The following is a 27,289-nucleotide window of genomic DNA, read 5'->3' as shown; positions in this document are numbered from 1 at the left end:
TTTTCCAGATAAAGGATCAATGACTCAGGGGAGTGTGTTATGACTTTTTGAAGGAATTCTATAAATGGAGCCTTTAGAACAGTCTAGAGCTACCAAAACCTGTAAAGAAGCTTTCAGGAACATTTTTTACCATTAGACCTTGGCGGGTGAATATAGATTTTCATCATTAAAAAAAAAAAGTTCTGGAATGAATGACTGGCTTAATTAAATCCTTTGCTTCTGAAACTTTCCCACAGCAAAGGCCTTCTTTGCTCACAGCTAGAACTTTGGGTCTATTTAACTTTGGAAAGATCTTGAAAGCAGTCTGCCAAGAGGTTTTGTATGCAAGGAAAATAAGGTGAATCAGGAAACTTTCCCAGTTTGTTTTATTCCTGAAGCTCAAGTACTGAGGCATTCTTGAAGGGAAGAAAGGAACTCATTTTTAAAATGCATGATTTGATGAGTCATTGGGTCCACGTGATACCTACACTGTAAAATTATTAGGACAGGGCCAAAAAAGGTATTTAGTACATGTAAGAAAGATTTAAGTTTGGGGATATGGTTTGCATTTTGGTCATTGTATACAGATAGATGGAACTCTTTCCAGTTATATGTAGAAAATAAGCAATTTAATTAAAAGTGTTTTCAGGATAGAGTTGTCATACTAAGGTGTGGCAGCAGGTGGCAATGTGTCCTGGCCTGATCATTAGGAAAGTGGCTTGGAACCCTAAATCCCTTCTATTCTTTCCCAGAATAAACATTATAAAATTAGCTGGCTGTGCCCTGAACTTAAAAAAAAAAAAAAAAAAGCAATAAAGAGTCATTCTTGGCCTCTGTTTATCCTCCCCTCCTTTTTTTTTTCTTCTTTTTTTAACCCTTCTAACCTCAGCCTTAGTTCACACATCTTTCTTATTCAGGGATAATGATCCTTTCATGAACTGTTGTGGACTGACTTTTAGAAACAGCATTGTTGAGAGGTACTTGTTTCTCCTCTCCGTCTACTGTTCAATAGATTTGCTTTGCCAGTTGATTTCCACAGAAAGGTTGAAGTCCGTACCTATCAGCACAGGTTTAAATGGAAAAGTTTGAAAAAAATCTGGATAAAAGTATTGCCATTTTAGATGTTTACAAGCGTATTAAGGAACTACATATTGTATGTGGTACTTAAATTGTTACCATACCTAATTATTCAATCACAAAACCAGATGGTTATCTAACTCTACCGGTAAGGAGAGAAAAATCAAAAAAATTTTGTGAATGCTTCAGAGAGAACTGTATTGCTATTTATTTATTAAGTATACTTTATTTTCTCTTCCCAGCAAGCTTGTTAAGTCACTGTGGAAAGCAATATGCTTTCCTAATTTAGCAAATGATGCATTTCGTTTTGCCAAAACAGAAGCAGCCCAGAGCAATATTTTTCCCAAGAAATCCTGACTCCAATTGCCAATTTTCATTCTCCCTAATCCTACATACCTCGGTCCTCCTACCCTCCCCCAAAGCAAGGACTTGCACTGTCAGGGGACGAGGCCAGCAGGTGCCCCAGGTGAGGTGGCTAAGGCCCAAAACCTCTTTGCTGGTGTTTGCTTCAGAGCAGAAAACGGTGCCCAGATACCTGGACTTCAGGTCGTTTCCATTGGTCAAAAGCAGTCTGTGTAGTCTATATGTGTTACCAGAAAGTAAGTAGAACAAGCACATTCCCTTAATAAGGAACAAAAGTTTCTAGGGCAGGAATCTTCCATCCTGAAATTCTCGGTATTGGGGACTGCACTTACGTGGTCCTTGGTTAAAGCTAGACTCAGAATACAGGCCTCAGCCATTGCTGGGGCCTCAGGGACGACAGTGGGTCGATGGGTGGGGCTCCCAGGGCCGACTATGCCCACTTTCCTCTGCCCCTTCGAACTACTTTTTCGCTCCCCCAAACAAGACTCGGGCGGAGGCGTCCGCGCAGCCGCAAAGGGGGCAAGAGACTGACGGCTGAGCTGAACAGTGGCAGCCGCGCGGCGGAGGGATCCCGGGTGAGGCGCCTTCCCGGAGTCTGAGGGAGGAGGCCAAAAACGTCGGCAGGGGAGGGGGCACGCTCGCTCGCGCTGGACGCGGTGGAGACAGAACCGGAACCGGAACCCGAACCCGTGCGCGCGCCGGCGATAGTCGCCAGCCATCCTCCCCCAACCCTGACTGGCGCCGGCAGCCCCCTGCTCCCGCCACGCGAGCTCCTGCGAGGGCATCAGGATCTGGGGGGTCGGGCCAGCGAACCAGTTATCGCCGCCGCTGCCGGGCTCCGGTGCCGCCGCTTCCAGGCCGGACCGGACGGGAACCTCCCGCTTCTCGCGGGAATCACCGCCTACCGGCTTGATTGGGAGGAGCCGCCGCCGCCGCCGCCGCAGACTGCGGAAGAATCCCGGCCCCCGAAGGATGGGCAGCCGTCCGCGGCGCTGAGAGGCCAGGTTCCTGTCACTCCTGGCTACGGGACCCCCTACGCCGGATTCCCTGATCGTCCCAGCGCCCGAAGCTTGGTGGGGGTGGCGAGGAAGGTATCAGGGATCTCCTGGCCTGGGGACATGGGGCCGCGCGAGCCTGGCGCGGGACGGCCCGAGACGCGGCGGAGGCTGCGGCCACGAGCGCCTGCCAGCCCCAGATAGAGAGAGGAGGCTACCGACGGGCCGGCTCTGCGGCGGCGGCGGCCACTTGCAGGCAGTCCCTCCTCCTCCGGAGGAGCGGACACCCGCCCGAGCTGATCCTTCTCTGGCTCCGGACGGATTCCTGAGCCCCTTCCCTGCGGCTCGCCGACTTCCCTCCGTGACGAAATTTTCTCCCCGTGCCTTCTTGAGGACTGACCTCTAGCTCTAGAACTGGCCTTTTGGCAGGCCTTCTCTGTCTGTTTTGGGAGATAACATCCCCCTTCTTGGACACCTTCCAGTCGGACGTTCTAGATGACTGAATGGAGTTTTGAGTTGGACTTTCTTGCTCCTTACGGAGTCGGGCCTAAACCCAAAGCAGTGGGGGTTGGAGGTGTTGCTGTAAAATGCAAGTTGGATAAAAGGAGGACCTCGCGCCAAGGGCCCCAATGAGTGGCACACAGTCTACTATCACTGACAGGTTTGTATGAACCTCCACCTGCGCTTATCCTCCTCGGATTTAGCCCGACCTAGCAGAAGGTTCAGTCAGTGATTGCCTTTGACCATTGAAGTTGACAGGCATAGGAGGAAAAGGGTTCTTTAGGAGCTCTGCAGTTAGTCTAGAGTTGCTGCCAGGTTACTTGGATGATTGAATAATGTAGTTTTTTTCTGGAGAGGAACTTCTCTCCAGATTGTCAGAGAACGGGTAGGTAAAACCATGATGTGGCTTTCTGTCTGTAGCGTTCATTAGGATTCTGTACTTGTCTAGGAACCAGAGGAAGTTAATTTTGGGTGAAGGTCAGTGCCCAAAGTTGGCTGGGTTTGGTGCATCCTCAGTTTTAATTCTGTCCTGTAGTTCTTTAGACACTCTAGTAGTTGCTGTTTGTGAACCTCATTTTGAGACTGCTGCATGATGGTTTATGAACTTGATCTCTTTTAAGTATTGCCCTGCGCAGTGTTTATCAAATAACTTTCCAGAATGTTGAAGTTACCAGTAAATCATAGGCTCTTACCGGTGGAAATATCAAGGACCTTAAAGAAAAAAAAGTGAGGGAAAATCATGGGGCTTGATTTTAATTGTTGCATTTTTAGCATTTTAGCTTCCAGAAACATTTGCATTTAAGGGATACAGACCCCAAGCGAATGATGTAGTACAAGCATGGCAGGTGGATTTATGTTGCCTGGTGGTGTTGGGTGAATTGAGCTAGATCATTTGTGGTTTAAGTAGAGTTCCCTCTTAAATAGTTATTGTTTTGAATATTAGATTAAGCGATAAAAGCATATTCTTTTACTACATTTTATTTCTCAATTTAATTATGGCATTGTATCCTTGTCCCAGTTTTCAGCTTATTTTTTTCAGTCAACCTTCAAGCTATTACATTATTTTAAAAAGGCTCAAATAACTGAATTAGGGGGCCAAAGAAAGTTCTTTGATAAAAAGTGCAACAATAGTGCTCCTGTAGAAAATAGCTGAATTTCCTAATAAGAGTTTCATCTAGTTGTAAGACTCATTTGTTGATTTTAAAAGGGCCAGATTCTATTATCATACCATAACAGCTATTCCAAAAACAGAACTTCCTCTTCCTGTTGATGCTTTCCAGTGTCAAGTGAATGTTTACCTAAAAAGATACCATGAAATACTTAAACTGTATTCAGTTTTTGATTGCATATTTTAAAAAACACGTTTTAGTTTTCAGTGAAATGAAATACTTTTCAACATTTTTGAGAGTACACTTAACATGAGGAGAAACAATGCTTATCTTGATTTCTTCTAGTTATCCTCATTCCTTTTTTTTTCTGGGTGTTTTACTCTTGAGAAATCTCTTTCATGGGTATGTGGGTAATTGTTGTAATTGTTATTCTGGTTTATTCAGTTCCCTTCCACTCTGTTGAATCTGTAGACAAGAAGTCTTATTAGGAATTAATCTGGTGTTGGTAGTTTTCATTTTGATAATAGGGGTGTTGAATTTTGTAGAAACAATTTAGTCATCAACTGATTCCATATGAAAATCATCTACAAGCCCCCACCCCCAAGTATCACCTTTCTTTCTCTTTGCTTCTCAGAGACTTTTTTTTACTTTTTTCATTATCTTGGAAATAAAACCTTGAGATTTGTGTCCTTTTCATTTTGTAGATGGGATATAAATATACAATAAGCATGCGGTGAGTGAATGCCTATTCTTTGCCAGGTAATGTGCTAGACCCTAGATAAGGGTCTAATGTGCTAGATAAGGGTTCTAAGTATAAGATGAATCTGCAGATTGGCTTGAGTATTAATATCCTTGAATTGGTTCAAGTGTTGTCTGATTTTATGTATTTTTTAAAAGAAAAAAACCTTTAAAATTCACTTAATAAGCACTGTTGAGACAGTATAGAATTTACTAATCTTTTTTAAAACAGTTTTAAAAAGGTGGGGTTTTTTTATTTATTGATTTTTAAAGGGGTAGAAGAGGGAGACATTGATTTGTTGTTCCAATTATTTATGCATTCATGGATTGATTCTTGCATTTGCCGACTGAGGCTCTAACCTGCAACCGTGGCCTACCTGGACAATGCTCTAACCAGCTGAGCTACTCAGCCAGGGCCTAAGAGTTTTTTAAATAAGAATTATTCTTATGTGACCATTACTTTTTCTTTAAACATGTTCCATAAATATCAAGCATCCATTTGCTCTTTAGGAGAGAGTAACTGTCGCTGATTTGAACATACATTGGGGTGAAACACTGATATAGTATTATCTCTGTGCCAGATGCCTGAACAAACTTATAGAATAGTTGGTAGCTTCTCTCAGCCCTGCCAGCCTCATCCTCTTTTCTCATTAACTGCAATGTACTGAATGTATGTATGTCTTACTGACTCTAGAACTGTTGGCAAATTAATGGTGCTACTGTAGCTTTTTAAAGATCCTTTCAAGTTTGAAGTACTGTTAAGTATGTAGAGCCAGCTGTGTGAGTTAGAGTTCTTTCATTGTGCTCTGACTACATAGTTTGTCCATAGTTGAAGTCAGACTAGCTGGATTTGGGCGTTGTTCTGTTTTGCAGTTTGTGGCAGGGGACACATGGCTGAACAAGATAAGGTTTTATTCTTGTGTTAGGGACGTGCTGGGACAGGGATGGAATTCAGCTCTGTTTAGGCTCTGATTGGTCACTTTGGATACTCAGAACTAATATCCTATTATTATTTTGCAGTTAAATTAACACATTTACTCTCTTTTCCTCTTCATCTACTCCCCAAACCTCCTATCCCCCTTTTTAAAAGGCATAGTCATCATCAAACCCAAACTATGTTTTATGGTAGCTGCTGTTTTTCTGTAATATATCTGAACAGCTTAAAAAATAAATAAGCAGCTTACCTTCTAGTCCCTTGCTTTGTAATTTCTGTGAGACTTGGAGATTCTAGTTTTTAACTATAGGAATAAGCACTTAAAAACTGGTAGATCTGATCGCTGCTTTTCAGTTTGCATTGATTACCACATTCAGTCGTAAAACATATCTCATCCTAGGTGCTTTTCTTCTGTCCCCAAGAATTTAGAGGTCCTATGGCAATTGGATTTTCTTCTGAGAAGTAGAAGAGAATGATCTTTCAGTGGACTTAGTAAATAATTTCAGGCTTGATTACGTATAGAACAGTGAATTTTTAGGGACAATACAGGTGGGATTTTGTTGTAAGGATTTGGAAATAAACAGACCTTTATCTTGTCTTGGACTTAAAGATTTTGTTTTGATTTATAGATAAACAAAGGTTTTTTGATATATTGGCATTTTCTTAGCACTGAGTTCAGCTTGTTTAAGTAAACTGTAAAAGTGTATTTGGAAACCTGTGACTTTCTATCTGTATACACAGTAATTAGTATTTTCATTCATAATACGTTTTCTGCCAAAATTGCCATAAAATGCTTTTGATTAAAAAACAATACAGTAAACTACTCTAAGTGTGCTATTTTGAAGGTTTCCCAAGTCATCTGCCAGGTGAACTTATTTGTAATATTTACTTACAAAGTCAGTCATTTGATAAATACAAAATTGAAATTGGAAATTAGGATCCTAGTTATGTTTTCCTTTCTTCTAATAGTTCACTGTAAAACCCTGATTCATACAGGTACATTCACTTGTTCAGTTTTACATGAGAAACATGTACAGTCTAAAGTAAATTTTAAAAAATACAGAGTTCTTGTCTTCCTGACAAATGGCACATTTGTAAGATGTTCATATTTATTTAATAACATGACAAGACAAACTTTATTTGAATCAATACAAATATATGTTAACCTGGCATTACCACTTAACACATCTGTCGTTTCCAGTTGTTACAATGTAGTATATAACATTGAGTTAACATGTAGGAGTTTTTAAAATCTAAGTTTGAATTTTCAGTTTAAAAATTGAAATTTGAGGCAAACACTGATGGAATTTATACGTGGTGGGTTTTACATATTTTTCTGTGGAGCATTGTGGTTCCAGGAAAGACAGTTGGAAATCTTTGTGTAATCAACTATGCTTGCCTCTTCTAAAAGCCATCTAGAAATGGACATGAATTGCCTACTAAACTGATATAGGTCACAGAAACAGCAAGATATTTTAATGGTTTTTTTTCCCCCAGAAGTAATCGGAGAAACTCTTTTAACATCATAGTTGTCTGACAGTTATTAGATATGTTTCTTATCTCCTAGAAATTAACCATACCATATATTCAGAAATAGCGAGGTTAACTTTATTTGGTCTCTTCTGTTAAAACATGGCCTTGATGGTGTTTTAAATTTTCATTTGAAGACATGATCCTTTACCTTTTAATAATTAAGAGTCTTCTAAATAATGTCATCTAAACTAAAGCTATAAAATCACAAAATTATAAATATTCTGTCTCCTTTTGAATAAAAGACCTTCATTCATGTACTGATATCCTTTAATTCTTTAGCATTTGCAATGTTATCGACTAAGCATAGGGCAAATCTCCATTTTCAGAGTTTAAGTCAAGATTATAAAACTGGAAAGGTCAGACCCAAAATTTTAACCTAGATATTTTGGTTCTCAAATCCCACACTTTTTTACTTTAAATTATTATTATCTTTCTCTATACATTATTTTTTCTTTCCTACTTTGCTTTAATAACTTTCCAATCTGACCAAGTCTGAGTGGGATTTTGTTTCTTACAGCAGTGGTCCCTAACCTTTTTTGGGCCACAGACAGGCCTTTAGGGTGGGACGGATAAATGTATCACATGACGGAGACAAGCGTCAAGAGTGAGTCTTGGATGTAACAGGGAATCTGGTCATTTTTTAAAAATAAAACATCGTTCAGACTTAAATATAAATAAAACAGAAATAATGTAAGTTATTTATTCTTTCTCTGCGGACCGATATCGGTCCGCGGCCCGGGGTTTGGGGACCACTGTCTTACAGGATGCTTTTTAGTACCTTATCTATTCTAATTGTAAGTATCTGTAGAGTAACTACTCATCACTGTCTCAGGAGACTGAATAGCAGTCTGCTAGATCTTATAATGAAGCTTTAGCTGATCTTTAGCTCAAACTTATCTTTTAAGTTATCTTGTTACTTGTATAAATTTGCTTTACCAGGCTGAATAATCTTATCCCATTTTTTGTTTATATGACTCTAAATCAGGGGTAGTCAACCTTTTTATACCTACCACCCACTTTTGTATCTTTGTTAGTAGTAAAATTTTCTAACCGCCCACCGGTTCCACAGTAATGGTGGTGATTTATAAAGTAGGGAAGTAACTTTACTTTATAAAATTTATAAAGCAGAGTTACAGCAAGTTAAAGCATATAATAATAATTACTTACCAAATACTTTATGTCGGATTTTTGCTAATTTTGGCAGAATAAATCTTTATAAAACAACTTACTATAGTTAAATCTATCTTTTTATTTATACTTTGGTTGCTCCGCTACTGCCCACCATGAAAGCTGGGACGCCCACCAGTGGGCGGTAGGGACCAGGTTGACTACCACTGCTCTAAATGGTTCAGTTATCTACCACCCTTTCCCCACATCCTTATTCTTTGCTTAACCAAATTGCATATATTCTGTTGATTCATTGTCTTAGAATCAACCTGTTCCTCTTAGCTTTTTCCCAGTTGCTTTCCTAATGCAAAATGTGTTTTTCCCTTAGATGGTCTTCTAGTACAAAATGTGATCTTCTGTATTTTATCTTTATCTATATTCTAGAGCAGCAAGTTCCAAGTTGAGCTTTATTGTAATTCAGGTGGTCTTCAGTATTCTCCCAAGCATAGCCCAAATTTGGAGGTAAAGAGATTCTCAAGATCATTTTAATTTCCTTTTATTTTAGTTTTTAGAATGGATGTGAGAGATGTCACAATCATAAAACAGTAAACAAATTTATACAAACAGCATAATTACCAAATTGACTAATTAAGCAATTACTCATGTTATAAAGGCTTCTCTACAAAGTGATTCTTCCAAATATGAGTGCCTCTACTGTAGCAAATATTAATTAATCAGCAAAGGGGTAGCAAACAAATAATAAGTGTTGGAAGGCATTCTTTGTTGAAAGTCAGTGAGAGGTGAAGATAAACATCTCTGAACTTATAAGTAAATGAAGAGATGTGATTGTAACTTTAAAATAAAAATCTTGTGGTGCAATGAGATAATCTGGAAGTTGTAGCCCCCCTCTTTTCTTTTGCAGTGAGTGTTCAATTTTCCCTTAAGTTTTTTCATTTTTTTCATTTTGCTTTAGTTTCTTCTGTTATTTCCACGTATTAGTCAAAAGAAATAGACTTACAAGGCATAACAGTGCTTTTTTTCAGTAAAAAAACTATTGTTAAAAATCAAAATAATATTTTACTTTCTTGCCAATGAATTTACAAGAATTATTACTAATAATAAGAGACAGTAACAGAAGGTGCATATTTAAATTATTATAAAAGATACAGAAATCTTGAATATTAGTAGACCTTTTTCATTGATATTTAGTTTAAAATTAATTAGATTTTCATTGATATTTAGTTTAAAATTAATTAGATGTCTTTGTACTTTTATATTTGTTAGTGAATGTTTCCTCAAAGTTTAAAATTTTGGAAACATGCCAAATTTAGGGCATTTTACTATTTCAACTTAGAATATCTAGAGTACCAATATAGACATATATATATATGTAAAAAGTTTGTATTTGTAAGACAGCTTCTGATGTAGCTTCCAAGAAAAGCCCATGAAGCTAATAGCTAGAGCAGTTTTTCCTTTTTGCTTCTGCAGAGGTCATACATGATGGTGCGAAAAGGTCAGAGGTTTTACCAAAATTGCATAAGCATACATTATTGATTTTTAATAAAGAGATACAGCTAGTGCTCGACTTATGACCACGATTGGTTCTGACAGACCCAAGTTGTAACATGATTTGGTTGTAAGTTGAGTAGGCTATATGTACAGTACTGTGAAATGATGTTATAAAAATCTTTAAGTCATATTTTATTATAATTTTCTTTCATTATTGTTTTATATCATAACTTTCTTTGTTCATTTTATGCCATTTGTATCATCTCTACACCATTTTGTTTCTTATTTTTACATTTGTCAGGTTTAAGTAAAACAATGCATTACCAGTACAACTGGTTTAATATTTGCAAAGATAATTTCCTCTTGGTAGACATCTTGGGAGGGATTTGAAAAATATCCAAGACACAAAACACAAATTGCTGTACTGAGTCTGGGATAATAGTTGAAATGGTGCACGCGGAGATGGTAGTGCTGCCGGAAGCTGGTCCACACTTTCGTACGCCCAGCTGGGCAATGCTTGTGCTGCCAGACGCGGAGCAGTCGTGGCTAGCAATTGTGGTCGTTATGTCGAATGGTCGTAACTTGCATAGGTTGTAAGTCAGTCAATATTTGTACATTGTTTACCTTAATTGAATTAGCATGCATCAGTGCAGCTGACAGTTTAGATTTGTACTGGCTTCATAGTTTTGAGAAACATGCAAATCTAATGGCTAAAAATTAGATTTCCTGTCTTGGGACTGTGAGTAACAATTTATGACATTGGAAATATATAAGAAAATCTGGTTTAGTCAATGCTTACAGTTAGTCACTTTTCACACTGCTTTTTCTTTTGATATTAAAAAGTCTATTGTCATTTAAAAATACTGCTTTGAGACTATGGTTTTGGTCAAATACTATATTTAAATGCTGATTTTAGATTCATATCCAAGACATTAGAGAGGATTTTGTAGATCTTCTGTAGATTCAGAAAATGTACATTATTCTATTGTAGAAAAAACTAAAGACTTCATTGGCGTCTGAAGAAATTCTAGGTGAAATTTATCATGTAATGCAGAAGGTGGTTGTACCTTGTCTGGAAGATTACAAAGTCCTCAAAATACATGTAAAAACATATGGGAAATCTTGTGAAGGTTCTTAGACATATTGTCCTATAGATTTATCTGTGTTCCAGACTGAAGCTGATATGTTGTGGTTTGCCCTGTACAGTCTTTGTGGTTTATTCGGAGGAAGTGGTTCTTGTGGGTGAAGTTCTGATCTTTTTTAAGATTGTTGATGGCACATGCACTGTCAGCTTATTTCCTGTTTTATTGGCTGTTTGGGCACAACCTTCTCAGGGTAAGTACTGCTGAAGGGGTATTTAAATATTTTGTAGTGAAAGGATAGATGATTATAATGTTGTGTAATAAGGATTAATGTTTGTCAAGTGCTTTAAGATGCTAGTCTGAAAAGTGAAGACCTGTTCCTAATCATATTTGCAAGATGCTGCTATGTTCAAATATTGTTCAAATTTAAGTAAAAATATGTTTATAAAGTCTTACCCTACAGAATTTGACTTCTGTAACCACTAAGTGGTTTTTTTTTTTAATTTTTTAATTTTTTTAAATTTTTCTGAAGTGAGAAGTGGGGAGGCTGAGAGACAGACTCTCGCATGTGCCCAACCGGGATCCACCTGGCAAGCCCACTTGGGGTGATGCTCTGCTCATCTGGGGCATTGCTCCGTTGCAGCTGGAGCCATTCTAGCACCTGAGGCAGAGGCCATGGAGCCATCCTCAGTGCCTGGGCCAGCTTTGCTCCAATGGAGCCTTGGCTGCAGGAGGGGAAGAGAGAGATAGAGAGGAAGGAGAGGGAGAAGGGTAGAGAAGCAGATGGGCGCCTCTCTTGTGTGCCCTGGCTGAAATCGAACCCAGGACTTCCACATGCTGGGCTAATGCTCTACCATTGAGCCAACCAGCCAGGGCCAGGTGTGTTGAATTACTGCAAGAGTCATGGTTAGGATTTTTTCCTCCAACTTTTTTTTATAACTTTAGCCTACATGGCCTAACTTCGTAAATACCGTGTTTGTGGTAGTACTGGTTAAGGCTTGTTCACAAAACTTAATGCCTAGAGCAGAGCAAGATTCTTCATCAATTTAACTAGCATACTAAAATAATATAATTGAGAGAATTTTTTATGAGATCAAGTAGCTGCACCACCCATATACAAAAACCCTAACTTTGTTGAAACCTATGTTATACTCCCCCCCCCCTTTTTTGTTGCATTCAGCCTTTGCCCCTTTAAAAATTTAACAGTGCCCAACTGGGCGGTGACACAGTGGATAGGACGTGGGACTGGGATGCTGAGGACCTAGGTTCAAAACCCCGAGGTCACTGATTTGAGCGCCGACTTATCTGGTTTGAGCGCGGGCTTACCAGCTTGAGTGTGGGGTCATAGACATGACCCCATGGTTGCTGGCTTGAGCCCAAAGGTTGCTGGCTTGAAGGCTAAGGTCACTGGCTTGAGTTAAAGGTCACTGGCTTGAGCAAGGGATCACTCACTGTGCGGGAGCCCCTCTGGTTAAGGCACATATGAGAAAGTAACTGATGAACAACTAAGGTGCCACAATGAAGAATTGATGCTTCTCATCTCTCTCTCTTCCAGCCTGTCCTTCCCCGTCTGTCCCTTCTTCCCTCTCTCTTACTTTCTCTCTCAAACGAAAAAAAAGAAAAGAAAATGAAGAAGTGAAATTTTGGGGAGGGGGGCGAGAGGCTTTGTTTTTGTTTTTGTTTTTAAAGCTAAATTGTCAACCAGTTTTTTGAAAGATGTTATTTATTGATTTTAGAGAGAGAGAGAAGGTGTGTGGGAAGGAGTGGGAACCATCAACTTGTAGTAGCTTCTGGTACGTGCCTTGTATGTGCCTTGACCCAGCAGGCCCAGAGTTTTAAACTGGTGAACTCAGCCTTCCAGGTCAACACACTATCCAATGTGCTACCACAGGTCAGGCTCAACTAATTTTTGAGTTTCTCAAGGGTAGGAGGATAGTTCTTAACCATTTTTAAGTAATTATTATTTTTTCTTTTTTAATAGTAAAAATCTTAAGAAAAAATAACCCAAATTATCCAAGTATCTAGATGATGTTTATGTTTAAAAAACATACACAAAAAATTCAAATGATATGTGACAGTATAAGTCAAGTCTCCCTCTGATTTTACCCTTATTCCTAAACACTCACTGGTTTTTAAACTGTCCACTCAGAGGCAACCATAGTTAAAATTTTGTCTACCTTCCAAAACAGTCTTATAAATATATTAGCTTTTATTTTAACATTCTTTGTACCTAGCCCATTGTAGGTATATCTGTCAGCTTTTGCTAGGTTATGCTATCATAGCAACACCTTCAAATTTCAGTGGCTTACAACAGTGATTTATTTCTTGCTTACATTTCTTGTCAGCTGTGGATTGTCTGTAGCATTTTTGGAACTCTGGATGAAAGAGCAACCCTTCTCTGGGATGCCATTATCCTGTTAGAGGCAAACTAATGCAAACATGGGATGGCTCTTAACGTTTCTATTCAGTCATGGTATACATCAATCACATCAGCTTACATGTCATTGACCAAAGTAAGTTGTATGGTCAGGCTCATTGTCAGTGGGCCAGGGGTAGCATTGCAAGTCACACAATAATGGGTAAGTCTATATAATCCTCATGTGGAAAGGAAGAGAAGAATGAATAACTAGGAACAGTAATATAGTTTACCACGTGACATGCTCAATAAATACTTGATAAATGCATTGTTTTAATCTGTGAACATTACTTTAATAGAATATTTCAAACACATACAAAAGTATAGAGAATAGCCCTGGTTGGTTGGCTCAGTAGATAGAGCATTGGCCAGGTGTGTGGATGTCCTGGGTTTTATCCTTGGTCAGGGCACATATGAAAAATGACCATCTACTTCTCTCCCCTCCCTCTTCCCCTTCTTTCTTTCTTCCTCTCTCTCAGCGTTAACCCCAGGCCTTTTGATAGTTCAGTTGATTTGAGCATTGGACCCAGACATGGAGGTTGTCAGGTGGATTCCTGTTGGGGCACAAGTGGGAGTCTGTCTCACTATCTCCCCCCCTCTCACTTAAAAAAAAAAATAGAGCATAGTTATAGTGAACCCCTATGTTCCTATCATTAGCTTTAGTAATTGTCAGTGCATGAACAGTCTTGGTTCATCTATTTCCTTGCTCTGCTTCTCCACTGGAATATTTTGAAGCTCTTGATATCATCATTTTATCCATAAATATTCCACTATCTGAAAGATAATGTCTGAAAGTATGACTTCTTTTAGTGAATTTCTTACTGTCTAATAGGTTAAGGTACTAGCACTGTAGACTAATAGTGTCAAGTAAGAGAGGATGTTCATGGAGTATATGTAGAATTTGACAGCCAAAAACTTGTTTCATTTTGAGTATTTCAGGAGGAGGCTTACAGAAAAATGTCACCTATTTTTCCAACATCTTTTCTCTTGGCAGAGGGATCGGGAGAGAAGGTGTGTAGAGAAGCAGGTAATAAGCCTCTGGAAAAAAAATAACACTCCAGCAGATTTGATTTGCAGGCAGTTTCATTTCTCACTGAGCCTCTGTTGAAATGATGCCATTTGAAAGGAATCCCAGCCCTTAATGACTCTAAGTCTTCTGGGAGTTCCCAGTGATGTTATTTACTCTAGAGAAAAACATTGGAGTCATTTATAAAAATCCTTTATTCACCTATGCTATTTGCTGTGCAAAGAAAGGCTCTATCAAATCTTTAAGGAGATCTCTAGGATGATATAAAAGTAAGGAAATGAATATCTAATTTTAGATTAGGAATAATTAAAGCTACTTTTAGCTTCTCATGTTAGTTTATTAAATCCTCTATTTTGACTCCATTTGACAGATTTTATTAGCATGCAATGTAATACAATAAGTTTACCTGTCATTTCTATGCTTATAAAGAGTAATAGGCATTACATTATGGATCTAGGTTCATCTGTTTCACAGGACATTCTTTGGGGAGGGATTGTTATATAATCAACAGGGGGAAGCAAATAAAACAGACTAATCCTGTGTTTAAAGCAGACTAATCCCTTCTTTAGTTTGTAGATTGATTGGAGGTGACAATGAGATGATCAGAGTGGATTTATACAAGCTAGTGAATTGTATATAACATGAAAATCGTTTATTTTAGTATAATACAACTATCTAATTTTGTTTTTTTAACTGGCTTCTTTCACTGTTTATAGAGACACTTAAAGTAGTCTTTGGTAGATATCTAGATAGTTTTAGTTTTCTTTAAGTTGCGTTATTTAACCTTATTTCAGAATCCATATAACTGCAGTTGAAAAATGGCTATCTTTAACTTATAAATAAAATTTGTATTTAATTTGAGTTTTTCTTGGCATTGAATTGATTTTGGCTTCCGTTGCTTGGAACAGTAGTCTGTTTAAAATGTAAATAATTTTTTTCCCATGGAGCATAACTCTTTGACTTGCCATTGTTTATGTTATTTTTCTGTTGTATTATGATAGAAACACACTTATTTTTAAAGATAGTTTGTCGTAACTGGAATAATATACTTGTATTTTGGTTGCATTCTAGTTGCACAATTTGGGGAAAGGTTTGTGGTTTCAGTTACTGTATTTACCTAAAGCCCTATGTGATCAGAATTCTCTAGACAGTGTTTAAAGGTAAATTTAATTTGGATATGTTGCCTGGATGTGAATAGTAAAAAAAAAAAAAAAGCATGTCAATATGCAATTATTGCTCAATTGGATACAAGCTAATAATTTTGTTTCCAAAAATGGGAATTATGCAAAATATTACATGGGTAAATATTAGTAATTAGCTTTTACTCTTGTGGCAAAATGGTTTTTGAGACTATCCTGTTTGTCAGAAATGAAGAGTAGTTTTTAAAGGAAAAGTCATTTCCGCTCTTAATTTTCTATATATTTTTTTTTTGTAGTTTATTGAGAGAGGAGCAGTAGAAGGGAAATGAATAAGGATGATGTAGAAAAAACAGCTTGGGTTTTGTGTGTCAGACTTGATCTGCTCCTTACTAGCTGAGAGTCCTTAGGCAAATTTACCTCTCTGAACAAGCAGCTTAGTTTTCTCATCTGTTAAAATGGGAATAATAATACCTAATCTGCAGAGTTGTCAGGAAGGTTAAATGAGGAGTACTTAATAGCTAGCACATTAAAAGTCAGTAAACTGTAGCTGTTATTGTTTAAACATCAGAAATTAGTTATGTTTTTCTAAAACTTTGATCTGTGCATATAAAATGATTTTAAATTCATATGTACTTTTTGTTATTGTGACTTGTTTCCTTGTAATAAAATTCCTTATTCTTTATATTTTTAATTGTAAGCTGTCTTTTAAATTAAGATGTGTTTGGAGGTGAAGAACAGACTTAAGAGATACAGTTATTTCAATTCAGACTGTGAAACAATAACATGTCTAGTTGCAGAATTGGTAAGATTTTTAGGCAGTCAGCTTTTAAACTTGCCTTCAATCACTCAGAATTTGTCCAGTTTTATCTTTACAACATAAGTTTGTTTCTTTACTCAGTAAGTGTTTAATGGCTGTCCTGTGTAGGTCATTGTTTTGGCAAAGTTATTTTAAGCTCCGGTTACCTGCTGATTTATATTTAAGGATTAAGAAATTTATCTGTAAGAGTGATGATATTTATTGATTAGTGCTGAAGATTAAGATGAGAAGACATGTATTTTGGGAAAGTAGTGGTATGAGATTCTAATTAATGATTGAATATATTTTTTCCAAGTTAAAAAGTTAATGTTACTTCCTATCATGTACTATTTTTTTTCTTTTAATTATATTTTGGTTAGTTACCTAAACTGAAAAGAGAAAAATGTGGTGTAAGTTGAAATTTAATAAATTTTAAGTGTTCTTTGCTTTTGAATAGAAGAAATCACATTTTGTTGAATATGCATTGCTTTAGACACTAATTGAAAGAGAACATGTCTACTCATTAGCTACCTCTTTGGAGGTAGGAACCTATTAAGCCAATTTGTGCATCTAGTGATACAGTGATGATTTGGTCAGAGAAGGATTCTGAAAACTACAGTAGGACAATCGTTAAATAAAGATAATTTGTTTCTCTAGTATTCTATACTTCAGGAAGGTGGCAAGATGAATGTAGGTGAAAAGGAACATTTTAAAATAAGTGACATTTAATGTTATAAAGAAATTTGGGATGTGGTGAAGGATGTTATATTTATTGAATACATACTAAGTTTTGGGCACTATCCTAGGAATTTTCTGTGCTTTGTCTTTTTAAATCTCAGCTGTGTAAGTTAAATATTGTCCTCATTTTAAAACAGAGAAAAATGAGGCTTTAAGAGATGACCTAACTTGCTTAAGGTCACATACAACTGCTCACAAAAATTAGGGGATATTTCAAAATAAATATAATGCTATAAAATATCCCCTAATTTTTGTGAGCAGTATAGTTTCTAAAGAGAAGAGTTGGGATTATGACTCCACTGTCCATGTTCTTTAGGGTCTGCTTATACTCTAAGATTGGTTCATTTGGATTAGTCGGTTGATCTTTTCAATCAGTTAGATGAAACTTAGAGAGTAAATTTTGTCTTCAGCAATACCATTTAAATGTTACCTTCATAAAATAATATTATAACTATGTTCTATTCTATTCTTCATCATTTATTTACCTATTCCCTTTTCAAGATTTCTGACATAAGGGATTTTGCCTCACTTCCTCTAAAGAATAGCTACATTGTGATTTGGATTCTTACTCATTGTTTTAGATATACATCTGTAAACATTGGACCTTTTTTGAAGTCTAATGTATGTTGTTTATAAATCATTTTCTATTACAGTATAACTATTCTATTATAACTATTAAGTTCTCTTAAGTTGAAAGCACATCTAATGTAAGTTTTGTGGAGTTTTTGGGTTTTTTGTTTGTAGTATAGGCAGATAAAGTACAGTAGTAAGAAATGACTCAAAAATTGTTATATTGAGTATGTAAGAGGAAGAAAAGGTAGCAAACGAATGATTTTAATAATAGGTGATCAGGCCTTTGTGAAACATAAATGATTTAAACAAATGGGGTTGAACTTTTTTCTTAGCAAGAGTCTGTTTGCTTAATTGGCAATGAAGATGTTTTCTCTTTAAAGATTTCTTGGTATAATAGTGATCTTTCTTTCTTTTATCATTTAGTTTATATTTTCTACCATTTAAATAATAATTAGTTTATTCTAACTCTAGCTAGAGTCATCTTCTGAATCATAAAACATTGTTACTTTTAATCTTCATTTCTTTGTAAATTATTTTTCTGTTCCTAGAATTCTGTAGTATGAATTTTAGTCTAGCCACTTTTTACACTGTAATATTGGAAAGAAAATTTGTTTAAGAGATATTTAACAGTGTAATTTTTTAACTTAACCCTTTAACTATGAATTGTTTTCTTGCATTTTCTAAACAACCCCAGAGTATCTACAACAGATATAATCAGATTGTTGGTTTCAAGAAACTCACATTAAAGCTTTTATTGAATAATTACTGTTTCTTGGTAGAGAAAGACTAGAGAATTATAATTTGAGACTTTTACTAGGTTTTAGAATTAGAAAGAGGCTATATGCAAAAAGGCAGTGCCCTGTGAAGCATTCTTATGGGTGCAGAGACTTTATATAGCCCCTGGGAGTTCTACAGACATCCGCTATTCTGAGTTCTGGGAAGCTGTGTTTTCCCATACTTGCTCCTCCCTGTGGGGTAAAGGTCTGTTAATTTTGCATAAATATTTACCGCATCTCATTTTAGCTAGTGTTGCTTCCTCACACTGTAAGCAATAAGGCAATCTTTGCTTATCCAATTCTAAAAGTTTACTATTATTGATGTGAGTAGTCTGAAGAATGTTCTGTTGTTTTTGAGAGTTGATGAGGTTAAACTACCAGATTAGAAAAAATAATGAGGAGGTAAACAATCAATTCACAGTTCATAAATAATTTGATTATTATAGAAATAGTTGCCCATGGAACTATTTACAAATAAGATTGTTACCACACAAACAGTGTAATTCACTTCAGTCATGTCACATCTAATAAGCCAAATTATTGGCACTTTAATGTATTTATTTGTATAATACTACTAGTAATTTACATTTGCATTTACTATACTTTTATAACTGTGTTTTCATTTAGTAAGAATAAACAGCTTCTATTTATTAAGCATTATTCTAGGGGCTTTACAGTCCCTCTATTTAATACTTAAAACAACACTACAAGACAGATGCTGTTTCCATTTTACAAATGAAGAAAAACTTAGATTCAAAGACATTCATTGACTAGTCTAGTATTTCCCAGCTAGTAAGCACATTTTTGGAACTAGGTTTAAATTCCAGGTCTTTAGCTCTCCTCAGTTCATTGCATTTGCTACTGTACCTGATTATGGATAGCTATCATTTCTTTGAAGTTAGAATCCAAATACAAGTAGAAAGTATAAAATTCAAATGAGAGAGTTTCAGCTAAAGAAAGTTATTTAGTTAGTCTCTTGTCTTTTTTTTTTTTAAGTGAGAGAGAGACAGAGACAGACAGGAAGGGAGAGAGATGAGAAGCCTTGATCGTAGTTGTGTTACTTTAGTTCATTGATTGCTTTCTCATACGTGCCTTGACCATGGGGGCTACAGCAGACCAAGTGACCCCTTGCTCGAGCCAGTGACCATGGGTTCAAGCTGGTGAGCCTTGCTCAAACCGCATGAGCCCACGCTCAAGCTGGTGACCTCGGGGTCCCGAACCTGGATCCTCTGTGTCCCAGTCCGACGCTCTATCCACTGCGCCACCACCTGGTCAGGCTCTATCATACTGTTTTTATGTTTCATGTTTCAGTTTTCACATATAAGTGACATTATATGTTTCTTGACTTTTTCCATTGACTTATTTTGCTTAGCATGATATTCTCAAGATCCATCCATATAGTTGCAAATGACACTATTTCATCTTTTCTTATGGTTGAGTAGTATTCCAATGTATATATCAGGGGTCGGGAACCTATGGCTTGTGAGCTAGATGTGGCTCTTTCGATGACTGCATCTGGCTCGCAGACAAATTTTTAATAAAAAAATAATAACATTAAAAATATAAAATGTTCTCATGTAGTACAATTCATTCATTTTCTACCGCTCACGTTCATGGTTGCGGGTGGCTGGAGCCAATTACAGCTGTCCTCTGGGACAATACCAAATTTTTATTGGATAATGTGTAACTTACATGGGTCGTTTTATGGCTCTCATGGAATTACATTTTAAAATATGTGGCATTCATGGCTCTCTCAGCCAAAAAGATTCCCAACCCCTGGTATATATGTACCACATCTTTATCTACTCATATATGAAAGGACACTGGTTGTTTCCATGTCTTTGCCACTGAATAACGCTCTAATGAACCTAGGAGTGTGTATATCTTTACGAATAAATGTTTTCAAATTTTTCAGGTAGATAGCCCATAAGAGGAGTTTCTGGGTCATATGGCAGCTCTGTTAATTTTGAAGAACTTCTGTACTGTTTTCTATAGTGGCTGTGCCAGTTACCATTCCCACCAGCCATTAATGACGGTTCCTTTTTCTTCACCGCTTCTCTAATATATATACTTACTGTTACTTGTCTTGTTGATGATAGCAATTCTAACAGGTGAAAGTGGAACCTCATTGCATTTCCCTAATAGCTAGTGAAGTTGAGCATCATTTCATGTATCTGTTGGCCATTTATATCTGTTCTTGAGAGAAATGTCTGTTCAGGTCCTCTGCCCATATTTTAATTGAATTGTATGTTGATGTGTATGAATTTTTTATTTTATTTTTAACCCTAACCCTAACCTCTAGCCCCTAGCCCCTAGCCCCTAGCCCCTAACCCCTAACCCTAACCTTGATGTGTATGCATTTTTTTAATATATTTTGGATAGTAACCCCATATCAGAGATGTTGTTTGCAAATATCTTCTTCTATTTGGTTGGTTGCCTTTTTGTTTTGTTGATGGTTTCTTTTTGTTTCTGCCTTTTTAGGAACTTGTTGTCTAAAAGAGGGAGACAGATGTGTAGGCAGCTGAATGCACAGGGTGCAGTGGGGATTCAAAGGAGAAGAATGAATACTTTCCAGATAGATAAGAAACAGCTTCGTAGAGGGGATGAATAAATACTTCCTTTGAATCCTGAAAGATGTGATGTAGTTACCAGACAAGTGTGGGATAGAAGAACATTTCGGATAGAAGAAGCAATATGAACAAAAGGCACAGGTGAGCTAGCTCACATTTTCTAGGAATGCATATACATAGTTGTGTGCTTAAATCATGGAGGTTGATAATGGGCACAACAATTGGTAAAGTTGCAGTAATAAGAGGCACCATATTGTTTTTATGGTGATCTGAGAAGTTTATGTTTTATCCTCTGGATTGTGGGGAGTCACTGAAAACCTTTAATCAGAAGGGTATTAAGATCAGTGTCTATGATCTTACGTTATAGAACAATTAATTATTCAGTGGCAGTGTGAAGAATGTATTAATAGTCTTGAGACACTTTTAGGAGTAGAAAGACAGATAGGGAGACATTTTTTAGTAATCTAGATGAAAAATGATGAACTAAACTGAAGTTGTAAAAATACAGTTTGTTGTAATAATTTGTTGTAGAATAGACACATTGAGCTATTAAGAGATAAAGTAATATATTAAGAATACCAATAGTATGAAAAGGGCAGATGGTGAAAGTGAAGGCCTTTCTGGCTTGAATATATGGGTGAGTGTCAGTACCATTTACTAAGCGAAATAAATATTCACATGGAGAATATGAAAGGAAGTAGGCATGATTTTGTTATTTTTGTTTGGTTGACTAGATGAAAGATTGAGAATGGACTATAGCAGGGGTCCCCAAACTTTTTACACAGGGGGCCAGTTCACTGTCCCTCAGACCGTTGGAGGGCCGGACTATAAAAAAAACTATGAACAAATTCCTATGCACACTGCACATATCTTATTTTAAAGTAAAAAAACAAAATGGGAACAAATACAATATTTAAAATAAAGAAAAAGTAAATTTAAATCAATAAACTGACCAATATTTCAGTGGGAACTATGCTCCTCTCACTGACCACCAATGAAAGAGGTGCCCTTCCAGAAGTGCGGCGGGGGCCGGATAAATGGCCTCAGGGGGCCGCATGTGGCCCGCGGGCCGTAGTTTGGGGACCCCTGGACTATAGTAAGGGAAAGATTTAGTTTAAGGTACTGTATTAGTTATCTATTGCTACATAATAGATTATTCCAAAAACAATCAACTTGCATTATCCAACATAGTAGCTATAAGCCATGTAGGTATTTAAATTTAAATTAGTTAAAATTAATTAAAATTGAAAATGTAGTTCCTTAGTCTCACTAACCACATAAGTGTTCAGTATCCACATATAGCCAGTGGCTCTTGTATTGGACATTGGATGTAAAACATTTTAATTATTTCAGAAAAATCTCATAGGCACACGGACAACAGCATGGTGATTTCCACAGGGAAGGGGGATGTGGAAGGAGAGGAGAGTATAGGGGAGATAAATGATGGTGATGGAAGGAGACTTGACTTGGGGTGGTGAACACACAATCCAATATACAGATGATGTATTATAGAATTGTACACCTCAAAACCTATATAATTTTATCAGCCAGTGTTACCCCAGTACATTCAATTTAAAAATAAATAAAAGTTAATAAAAGGAAAAAAAGTTCTTACTCAGACAGTCCTGCTAAACATTTATTTTCATTACAGTTTACTGTGATCAGGAATTTGGGAGCAACTTCGTTGGGTGGTTTTCAGTTCAAGGTCTTTAATGAGGCTGTAGTTGATTTGAGAATTTGACTGGAACTGGTGGATGCACTTCCAGAGTAACTCACTCACATGAGTATTGGTTGTTAGTAGGAGGCCTCACTTCCTCATCAGGTGGGCCTAATCCATAGGGGTGTTTGAGTCATCGAGCTGTACCTAGAGCAAGATCATAAAGAGCAAGGTGGAAGTCATGATAACTTTTATGAGTTGACCTCAGAAGTCACTCATTTTTGATAGATTCTTTTGGTTGCACAGTGTTAGAGGAAACTATAAGGGCATGAATTCCAGGAAGCAAGATTCACACGGGGTTATTTCAGAGACTGCCCATCACAGTACTTCTGAAATATCCAGGTACAACTATCCAGTAGGCAACTGAATATATAGTAGTGAGATCATGGCTATTGTTACTGTGTTTTTTATGGTAGTTGAAGTGATTTGAACAGGCAAGTTCAATAATAATGGAATTACACCAGAAGTATGGCCAGTATAGCATCTTGGGTCATGTTTTTGGGAAATGACAGAAGTGCTCTCAAAGGTTATTGAGAAACAGTTATCAAGAAGTAGGAGGAGTACCAGGAGAGTACATGATAAAAGAAGCTTCATGAAGGTATAAAAGTTGAAAGAATATAATTAACATTGCTAAATGATACAAAGTAGATAGGTAAGAGTAAAATTTAAGAGTCATTTTTCCAAAAATCATTTATAGACTAAATATGGTGGTAAACAGAGAAAGATACATAGATGAATAAGACAGAGTCTTTAGTAATTTATAAAACAGTCTTAAGGAGACCTGGTTAGGGAAGATTTCTTAGAGGAAGGTAGTACCATTGTATAGAGCCTCTTTAAAAAGTAAGGAGGTGTGTGTGAGAGAGAGAGAGAATGTGTGTAGGTGGTGGTGATGGTGGAGGTAGTGATGTGGATAATAGAACTAGACTTTAGTTTGTTGTATGAGATACTGCTGGTTTGTGATGAGGGAAAGTGGTGAGAAAAGAGACTAGAAGGACAGTTACAGTGGTGTTGAGTGCATGTTGAGGAACTTGCCTATATTTTGTAGGCTATTGTTGGATATTACTTTTAATGATTTATCAGAGTCTTATAATTCCTGAACCATCAGTTACCTAATTTTTTAACATTATTTTTTAAGTTAAAACTTCATTTTCAAAAAAACCTTTTATTTCATTATTATAAATAGAAAACCAGTACTTTTGCTACATAGAGAAGGCAAAAATTTCATTTTAAAATTTTTAAGTGAAATACAGTAATGCATCATTTGATTTATAAAAATGTCTGCTTAAAACTCAGTTCCTCAAGTATTTTTAGTCATCAGTAAAGGTATATTTGTTTGGACATTGCTTGGTGAATAACTATGCTGAGATTTTTAAAGATATATTGACAGTTATGTTTAAATATTTTGATGTCCACAAGCACCAAGAATTCTAACTCTCAAATATTAGTAGTTAGAAAGATCAGAAGATACTTAATGGTCAATTTAAGCCTTGTGTTTCAAGAAACCATCTAAAGTAATCTTTAGAATCTCTTCTCTGGCCCTGCCTGGATTGCTCTGTTGGTTAGAGTATCACCCTGAAGAGCAGAGGCTACCGGTTCGATCCACAGTCAGGGCACATACAGGAACAGATTGTTGTTCCTGTCTCTCTCTCTCTCCCCCCCTTCTATCTCTAAAATCAATAAAATAAACATTAAAAAAAGTTTAAAAATTTATAAAAAATGAATCTCTCCTGAGTGTGTCAAATCATTATTGTTGATGTTTATAAAGTGGAAAGGGTTTTTTTTTCATCTACATTTTGCTGTTACGCAGTTTGAAAAAGTTCTTGTGAAAAATGATCAGATTTTCAAGTACCTCTTCAGATATTCAGAATAGGAGTTCTTAAGTAGCCCTTTTTAGAGAGAAAGAAGAATCCAATTTACTTACATATCTTGTAGTTCTAGTTTTGCAATAACCTTGTTCACTTGTTTTGTACATGGAATAAAGTTGTCAGAATAAATTTAAGTTCCCATGAACAGATATATTTGTCAAAATGTGCTTATTTACAAAGCTTGTCCCAGTCATGCATATATGATCTTACAAATTGAAGATTTCTTCCAGAAATACTTGAAATTCTTTCTGTAACTCAATTGGATGTGAGGACTTTTCTACTTTTTCTGCCAACCTCAATGTGTAGTTCCAATTTGGAAGTTAAAATAGGGAATATTTTTATAAGCTTTTTTTTTGGTATTTTTCTGAAGTGAGAAGCAGGGAGGTAGACAGACAGACTCCTGCAAGCGCCCGATCGGAATCCACTTGTCATGCCCACCAGGGCACGATGTTTGCCCATCTGGGGCGTTGCTCTGTTGCAGCTAGAGCCATTCTAGTGCCTGAGGCGGAGGCCATGGAGTCATCCTCAGCACCCAGGCCAACTTTTGCTCTAATGGAGCCTTGGCTGCGGGAGAGGAAGAGAGAGAGAGAAGGGACAGAGGGAAGGGTGGAGAAGCAGATGGGCGCTTCTCCTGTGTGTCCTGACCGGAAATCGAACCCAGGACTGCCACATGTCTGGCTGATGCTCTACTGCTGAGTCAGCCGGCCAGGGCCTATAGGATTTTTAATGAATAATTTGAATATAATGGTGGGCAAAAAGCTTGCAAATAATAGTGTTAAGGATGCTGCAAAAGTTCCAAGACAGTGTATCATTTCTGATGTTAAAAGTTTTACAGTGTATCAAGGTGGCCAAGTACATGTAAGGAGCTACTAGAGGAAACATGTAGTAAAGATATGTTACATTAGGAATTCGTGAAGTTCTGTAAAATATCAAGGGGAGCTAAACACTATTAAGTCTTGAATTGTGGCCAGTATATTTAGGAGTAGAGAGGGAAGAAGGAATAGTTGAAGTTTCTTTTTCTTAGTTAACCTCAATTTAATGGACTCCATGACTTTTACCCACAGTGGACTAAAAGCTTGTGTCTGGGAGGCTTGTCTCAGACATAGCTTTACAGTATATCTGAATACTTCTTCCATTGGAACTGTATAATCACAACCTGTTTTACTGGTATTGGAATTATGTAGTTTAGTTAAATATTATGAAAACTAATGAAATACGAGCATAAAAGAGAAAAGTATTTCTGTGAAAACTGAGTTGTATGTGCTTTGAACATATAGAGTCATTACACTAAAGAAATTTGTCAAATTAGATGTGGATGAAAAACAAATATTAGCTATTTGGGACAAAGTAAAGTGATGAGTATCTTTAGTTTCTTGCTCTACTGTAAAGAAGCTAAAACAGTAATTAAATTAATTACACTAGGGAACAATTTTTTTTTCATTTTCTGTTATATGAGGTTTTAGAACTGTTTTATATATTTCTGCATCACTGATTCCAAATCTGAAATCCGTTTTTTGGTGCATGCTCTAGTTTTTATGCAATTTTAATTTCTTTTTGTTATAGTTAATGGCATTGGTTTTTAAATTGGAGTTAAAGGGCAACGACTCTTGGATTGAACATAACCACAAGGCAATTAATGTCTTACAAACATCACTTTTACATAATTGTAGTTGTTTTTAAATGTAAAAAATTATCTGATAAAAACACCCTCTTATTTTGTTTTAAGATTGAATCATGGCTTCTTTGAGTAGGCATAAATGTAAGAATAGTCCTGTCACCTTCTGTTATATATGTGGCTGTTACACACTCAACATCAAAGGCACAGTATTTCATCATTTGTGACACGTGCATATATTGCCTATTTTCAAGTTCCCCTTGGCGATCAGGACAAGAATTGGGCTTCTCATATTGTGTGTCATAATTGTGAGGAAATGCTTCGTGACTGGACAAAAGGAAAACACAAAGGAATGCCTTTTGCTATTCCCATGGTTTGGCGTGAACCTATGGACCACAGCAGTGACTGCTATTTCTGTCTGATCCATATGAAGGGCATCAGCAAGAAAAAACGGTATATGATCGCATATCCTAATATTCCTTTAGCAAAGGACCTATCCCACACTCTGAGACACTCCCAGTTACAGTTTTCAATGGTTTTATTTCTTCTAAGGATGAAGAAAGTGAACATGGCGATCAAGTGTATTTTGATAAGATGCATGAGGAAATGGTTGTAGAATCTGAAGGGTCTTCTTCTGATGCCAAGCAGTCATTAACCCCTCAGCAGTTTAGCCAACCCGAATTGAACAACTTAGTAAGATATTTGGGCCTATCAAGAAAGCAGCTGAGTTATTAGCCTCCAGGCTTCAAGAAAAGAATGTATGTCAGCAGTCAGCTAAAGTATCCCATTTCAGGAAGCGTAAACAAATTTTCGTGGACTTTTTTTCTGAAGACACACACTTTGTTTATTGTCATGATATCAGTAGTCTTCTCAGCCAGCTGGGTGTTAGCACTTACAGTTCAACAGAATGGCGGCTATTTTTTGACAGCTCTAAACAGAGTCTGAAATGTGTTCTACACAATGGTAATGTTTATGCAGTGGTTCCAATTGGTTATTCAGCTCATCTGTAAGAAGATTATGACGACATAAAAATTGTCCTCGACTTACTGAAGTATGAGGAGCATTATTGGATCATTTGTGTGGATCTTAAAATGGTAAATTTCCTGCTAGGACAAAAGAGAGGTTTCATA

The 27,289-nt window shown here is 36.8% G+C and overlaps 1 protein-coding gene across 4 annotated transcripts in view; it reads left to right on the top strand.

Moving 5' to 3' along the window:
* Window positions 1–1,987: 1,987 nt before the first annotated feature.
* Window positions 1,988–27,289, top strand: part of ARHGEF12 (Rho guanine nucleotide exchange factor 12) — a 162,261-nt gene continuing 136,959 nt past the window's right edge. For 3 of the 4 annotated variants that reach the window (XM_066371664.1, XM_066371666.1, XM_066371663.1), the window contains exon 1: window positions 1,989–3,075. In XM_066371664.1, coding sequence (XP_066227761.1) covers window positions 3,044–3,075 — 32 coding nt within the window. In that variant the 5' untranslated portion in view covers window positions 1,989–3,043. Of the gene's footprint in view, window positions 3,076–27,289 lie in introns of all 4 variants that reach the window. The other variant, XM_066371665.1, reaches the window with a different exon arrangement.

This window comes from Saccopteryx leptura, chromosome 1 (genome assembly GCF_036850995.1).
Source record: "Saccopteryx leptura isolate mSacLep1 chromosome 1, mSacLep1_pri_phased_curated, whole genome shotgun sequence".
In the NCBI taxonomy this organism is placed as follows: domain Eukaryota; kingdom Metazoa; phylum Chordata; class Mammalia; order Chiroptera; family Emballonuridae; genus Saccopteryx; species Saccopteryx leptura.
This window is presented reverse-complemented; position numbering and strand designations above follow the sequence as displayed.